Raw genomic sequence first — 6,596 nt, forward strand, 5'->3', positions numbered from 1 at the left:
GTTAAACTACACATGCAAGAAGGAAGTTTAGTTAAGAGCTTTAGTTTTCAAACAAATATAGAGAGACAGATAGATCCAATTGACTGTGTGCTCGCTCTGCACCCCCCCCCCCCCCCCCCCAATCTTCTCTGGTAAATGCAGTTCTGCTTTGCCTCCAATAGATGGCCTTGTTCTCGAGTAGATGAGCAACAGAGCAGAGGAGACTCGTCAAGTGTCCTCAGATCCAGAATTTATGTCCGAAACCCCCCCCCAACAGATTATTGCAAGAACGTATCGTTCTGGTTAACTTTTTATCTATTAAATAAATGTATAAAGACAGTAATCTGCACTGTTTTTGCCTCCAGGACCAACAATGCGACCTTTGGGGTCTCAATATATAATGTTTTCCATTATGACAAGGGAAATGGTTTTGATGTTTGACCAAAAATATACACAACAGCAAAAATCACAATATATTTATTAGAAACGATTTGGAAATCCTTCATTAGGAGACAAAATATATCTCACCTGTGTGGAGCTGTGCATGGCAGTTTAGTAATCTACATGTAGCCGAATCATTTCTATTATGCACCAAATAATATGATAACACATGTCTTGTCAATAATCAGTTATTGCTTCTTTGTGTGCACAATAAACGTAACATTTAGGTTAGTTTAAAGAATTAGGTTTGGTTGTAAATATTTTTAGATGCAGAAGCTTCGCCACATATTTTAATACACCGATGATGATGATGATGATGATGATGATGATGATGATGATGATGATGATGATGATGATGATGATGATGATGATGATGATGATCATTATTATCACCATAATGAAATTAATGTGCATCTTGATCAAAATGTTTCCATGGTGTTGCAGTTTTTAAACTTTTTGTTCCTCCCTTGCTTTGAATCTTTGTTTTTTTAAACAAAATATGAAAATTCTCAAGATTTTGCCATAAATACATATACACTGAATTCTTTGTGTGCTTTTTTGTAGGTTGCGAAAGAGACGCAGTCGGGCTATTGGAGTGTCCCTTGAAGACGTCATGACGTCACAGCAGTAGCGTGTGGAACCCTGCAGCCTCCTCCTCCCCCCCCCACCCCCCACCCTTCACCCCCCCCCTCCCTGCACCCTCCCAGTCCGGAGAGACACACGTTATCAGGGAGGCAGCCGAAGGGCCAGTCATCTCCTCACATCTTTTCTGCATCTACCACAATCCCCTTTATCCGTCCTGTATGGTGGATATTATTTTCAGCTCTTCTTTCTTGGGTGATATGGGGGATCATTCCAAAAGTAAGTAAGCTAAACTGCTCGGTGAAGTTTTATGTGGCAGATTTTGTTTTCGTCGCGGTGGCTTTATGGGCTACATGATATATTCAGCAGCGCATCGATTAATTAAGTTGGTTTTTTTAATGATGCAATATTGTCATGTATCATTTATTTGGCTGTGCATTTTTGAGGCGCTTTTTAAAAAAAAATTAAACAATACAGTGTTGTGTTTGACGAATACTAGCAAAAGTCTTCATCTGTTACATAACATCAAGACTTGTCTAGTCTGCAACACAGAAGAATTCACTGCAAAACTGACTTTAAAATGAAAGGAACATGCTGCACTTGTTTGTGAAATTGTGTTTATTTGGCTGCGTTTTCAGTCTGTGGTTACAATACTGTGGGCTCTTTGCAGAGAAGCCAGGAATCGCGATGTGTGTAGGATGTGGAAGTCAGATCCATGACCAGTACATACTGAGAGTCTCTCCCGACATGGAGTGGCATGCAGCCTGCCTGAAGTGTGCAGAGTGCAGCCAGTACCTGGATGAGTCCTGCACTTGTTTCGTCCGGGACGGCAAAACCTATTGCAAAAGAGATTATGTAAGGTAGGAGTTTGGAATTATTCCCTGTTTAGGCTGAATTATGTTGAATCACATCAAATGTAAAGTTAAACATACTTAAATACAACAATAATTTACATTATGAAGAAGCCAAAACTAATTTAAAACAAGACAAATTTGGACATAAAAAGACCATAAAAACAAAAACAACACAAGACATTTGTAACACATACGTTAACTGCGCACTTTTCAATAGGCTACTCCAAAAACAGAAGACACAAAAACACACTCCACACTATTGTTATTCATTCAAATAGAAAATAAATGATAGCATAAGCGCATATATTGACTGCAACTCACAACTCTGAGTTGTCATCCGAAAGATTTCTTCGTTATTTTTATTTTTATTTTGTTTACATTTCTTCCTAGATTTTTAATTCTTTGATAATTTCCCCACATTTTCTAGGCTGTTTGGAATAAAATGCGCAAAATGCAACCTGGGATTCAGCAGTAGCGATTTGGTGATGAGAGCCCGGGATAACGTCTACCACATCGAGTGTTTTCGGTGCTCGGTGTGCAGCAGGCAGCTGCTGCCGGGAGATGAGTTCTCCCTGCGGGAAGACGAGCTGCTCTGCCGGGCTGACCACAGCCTGCTGCTGGAAAGGAACTCCGCAGGAAGCCCCGTCAGCCCCGGACACGTCCACTCCAACAGACCGCCTCACCTAGCAGGTCGGATTATTATTATTATTATTATTATTATTATTATTATTATTATTATTATTATTATTATTATTATTATTATTATTATTATTATTATCTAATCTATTTGTTTTTCACAATAACCTCAGAAAAACATGAAATAGGCAGCTTATTCCAAAATAGAAAGGCCTGCCATTTAATTATTATATTTTACAAGTGACTAAATACATACAAAGTAAAGATTTGTTGAACATGTGTAAATGCTTGAATTTAGCAAAACGAAATTAAAAATCAATATATGATTTTCATGGATTAATATTTTTTTTTGTTGTCCTTTAACATCCAGATCATTTGTGGTTGTTGGGCTTTGTGTGTGTGTGTGTGTGTGTGTGTGTGTGTGTGTGTGTGTGAAGTGTGTGTTGCAACCTTTGTTTAGGTTCATTTCGTAATTGATCTCATTAGCGCTAACCTGCTCTGTTGCCATTATCTGAATAATCTGGTATTTGAGTCGCAACTATGGCAGTGTGCGTGTGTGTATAGTCTAAGTGTGTGTGTGTGTGTGTGTGTGTGTGTGTGTGTGTGTGTGTGTGTGTGTGTGTGTGTGTGTATGTATAGCCTAAGTGTGTGTGTGTATGTGTGTTTGCAGAACTGTCATCCCGAGGGTGCCTGCCAAAAGAAAGAGAACAAAGCAAATGTGTGAATAATGTTCACCAACTTTCCAAAGCTTTCAAATCAAAATACGCGACACAGCTCAGCGCAGAGACTCAGGCCTCCAGCGGGGAAACAGCCAGGATTTCATATTTCAACTGCGATTTTCTAATCTATTTGAGTTCCGAGGAAAACATAGACAACAATGTTAAACGTAACCTTAAAAACATGAATGCCTAATTATAATTTGAACCTATCGAAGAGTCACTGAAAAGTGTTTCACGTCTTTATATTATGGACCAGAATGTCGTCATTTTTTCCATACAGGATGTAAATCTAAAAAGATTCGTTGTCATCCAGGAGCTTCTCAAATATATTTATTTCCCTCTTTAAAGTCTCTATCCTGATTTTCCTGAACCTTGGGGTTTTACCTATTGCAGACATTTATATCATAAAACATAATGTCAGGGTGATAAATATTATTGCATTAAAAAACAATCCAATCCAAAAATATGTGAAAGAAAATACAGAACAGATTGAGATGAACGAGCTGCTAAGTAACTGTATAACAAATGTGAAAGGCTTTATCAGGCCTTCGCTGTTTCTGACGGACGTGTTTCGCTCCTCCGTCCCCAGCAGACCAGGTCACGGTGCGGCAGGCCCCGCATCGGAACCACGTCCACAAGCAGTCGGAGAAGACGACGCGGATCAGGACGGTGCTGAACGAGAAGCAGCTCCACACGTTGCGGACCTGCTACAATGCAAACCCGAGGCCGGACGCGCTGATGAAGGAGCAGCTGGTGGAGATGACCAGCCTGAGCCCCAGGGTGATCCGGGTGTGGTTCCAGAACAAGCGCTGCAAAGACAAGAAGAAGACCATCCTGATGAAGCAGCTCCAGCAGCAGCATCACAGTGATAAGTCTGTGAGCCTCTTCGTAAGTCTGACCACTTTGTACTACAAGTATTCATGTGTGTACGTGTTTGCTTATTATTTAAAACCATGACCAGGATACATGGAAATATATATTTTTAATTCAACCAGTTTAAATTCTATTAGAGGCTGGCATACATATTTATTAAAGGCAGAGTGTACTGAAACACAGCTGTAAACTCTATCAACATAACAACCTTATAGCTTTAATATGTTTTATTTTATAATGGTGGTAGTTTATTGTCACCAGCATGTAATGTAACTATTTTACAAACTTTAGTTTTTGAGCTTTACTTACAATAAGACACAGTCAAACTGTTCCAGTTGGCTCCAGTGCTGTGCTGTAGTCAAACTTTAGGTCAATGAATAATTTATCAACTGCTTTGGCTTCAGTTGCTTGACCTGAAAGATGAAAACATCCTCTGCAAACAGGCTCGGTCAACAGCCCAGAAACATTCTCTTGCTCTTACAGCATACTTTCAATCTGAGCTCCAACTTTTAACTTTTAACTTCCAACTCAATTAATACAAATGTATCATAAATGGCACATAAAAAGGCCTCTTTTTACTGAGAAAAACATGTGTAGGTGTCAGGAGGGAGAAGCATTTTTTGAGTACTTTCAACAGTGACAGATGCTTTCATGCTTGACACAGAAACATGCTTACATTTTGTTTTGTTTTTTTATTATTTTGTCAGAATCTGCAGGGCCTCACAGGGACGCCTCTTGTTGCTGGAAGTCCCATCCGACATGAGAGTGCCATGCATGGAAACCCAGTGGAGGTTCAGACATACCAGCCTCCATGGAAAGCCCTGAGTGAGTTCGCCCTGCAGAGCGACCTGGACCAGCCGGCCTTCCAACAACTGGTGTGTGTGTGTTCAGGACAGACTGAGTTAGATGTGCACTGTCAGGCATTCATGCACTGCAGACCAGAACCTGACAGACTGGTATAATCATTTGCACACACAGAGATACAGTATATGCAAACACAAGAATGCAAGAATTCCCCCAACACACACACACACACACACACACACACACACACACACACACACACACACACACACACACACACACACACACACACACACACACACACACTGAGAGGCCAGCTGAACTATAATAATTTTACTGCCAAACTTTCAAAATAAAAGCCTGAATATTTCACATATTCTGACACTTTTTTATTGTCTGTTCAGGTGTCTTTTTCTGAATCGGGTTCTCTTGGAAACTCCTCGGGCAGCGACGTGACTTCTTTGTCCTCTCAGTTACCGGACACCCCCAACAGTATGGTACCCAGCCCGGTGGAGACGTGAAACAGGGCCCCTCAGACCTGTCGGTCCCCCCTCCTGCAAGGACAATTGCAGCATGATCCCGGTCCCTTGCATGTGACCAGCTCATCACATCGCCCAAACTACAGAGAGGAGAGTGTTTTTTTTTTAAATTTCATGACATGGAGGAGATGGAACCAAGAAAGCACTGATTGACTCTGAGTTTTTTTTTGGAGCTTTCATTGACAAAAACTAAGCAGAACAATTGTTGCATGACTTGATGGAGAAAGAAGATGTACAGAAGACCTCTCGATGGATATACTACAACACACCTTCCCTCAAAAACTAATTGGAAACATTTCCGGGTCGAAACAGATGGACATTCTGCGATTTCATTGTGATCATATTGTGTCTTGTTTCTTCAACATGAGACATTTTTGATACATTTATTGCGTTGTCGAGTCTTGTTGACTCTTTGTCTTAAGGTCAGAGCATGATAATCTGCAAATTCTTCGTGTTGTAAAATACTTTATCTTAAGGGCAGGTTGTTTGAGCTTCTCGAACAAAAAGTAAATTATTGTTATATTATTTATTGTTAGGAAAGCGATTCGTAGAGGGATTATTAACTGATAAAAAAATAAAAAAAACAAACTGAATACATATTGTGTCTTGATGACCAATCTTTGTACAGGCAGTTTTTTTCTTTCGCTTCAGTGTTTGCAAGCAAATATCGTAATAATTAAATTATTGGAAAATGCAGCTCTGAAATTAATAACAACTGTCCATCTTTAATTGCAAAAGTAAGACGAGAAACGGTGAATGCACTGTCCAGATCCAAAGCGGCAGCAGATCGTAGCCTGCTGCTGCTCGTGACAGCGAGTCGTGGGAAACAAATACAAATCTTATACAGGCGTTGTGGGTTTGACCAAAGCGTTAAAAAAAAGAGAGTAAATAACTGAAAATACGTTGTTTGTCCTGTTCAACGTAAATCAACTTGGTCTGCCTGAATTGAAACCCGGAGGCTCTGTTGTCTTATCACCACCCTCCATCTGCGGTGTTTCCCCTTCGGTTATGTTGCAGCATCACAGTGATACGTCTGTAAACATCTTCGTAAGTTTGACCGCTTCATACTGCAATTATTCATGTGTTTGCTTATTATTTAAAATCATGACCAAGATACATGTCAATATATTGTTAAATCCACCCAGTTTGAATTCTATTAGAATCGGCCA

At 40.0% G+C, this 6,596-nt stretch overlaps 1 protein-coding gene across 3 annotated transcripts; it reads left to right on the forward strand.

The window, feature by feature from the left end:
* The first annotated feature begins 1,170 nt into the window (after positions 1-1,170).
* On the forward strand, positions 1,171-5,738 carry LOC115005017 (insulin gene enhancer protein ISL-3). Of its 3 annotated transcripts, none has more exons than XM_029426814.1 (6): positions 1,171-1,281; positions 1,673-1,862; positions 2,284-2,546; positions 3,801-4,087; positions 4,792-4,959; positions 5,293-5,738. In XM_029426814.1, the coding sequence occupies exons 1-6, from the start codon at positions 1,224-1,226 to the stop codon at positions 5,407-5,409; spliced, it is 1,083 nt and encodes a 360-aa protein (XP_029282674.1). In that variant the 5' UTR covers positions 1,171-1,223; the 3' UTR covers positions 5,410-5,738. The 3 variants fall into 3 exon arrangements, with proteins under 3 accessions (XP_029282674.1, XP_029282656.1, XP_029282665.1); XM_029426796.1 differs by having other exon boundaries at positions 3,804-4,099; XM_029426805.1 differs by having other exon boundaries at positions 3,804-4,087.
* Positions 5,739-6,596: the final 858 nt, after the last annotated feature.

Source organism: Cottoperca gobio, chromosome 3 (genome assembly GCF_900634415.1).
Source record: "Cottoperca gobio chromosome 3, fCotGob3.1, whole genome shotgun sequence".
Classification (NCBI taxonomy): Eukaryota; Metazoa; Chordata; class Actinopteri; order Perciformes; family Bovichtidae; genus Cottoperca; species Cottoperca gobio.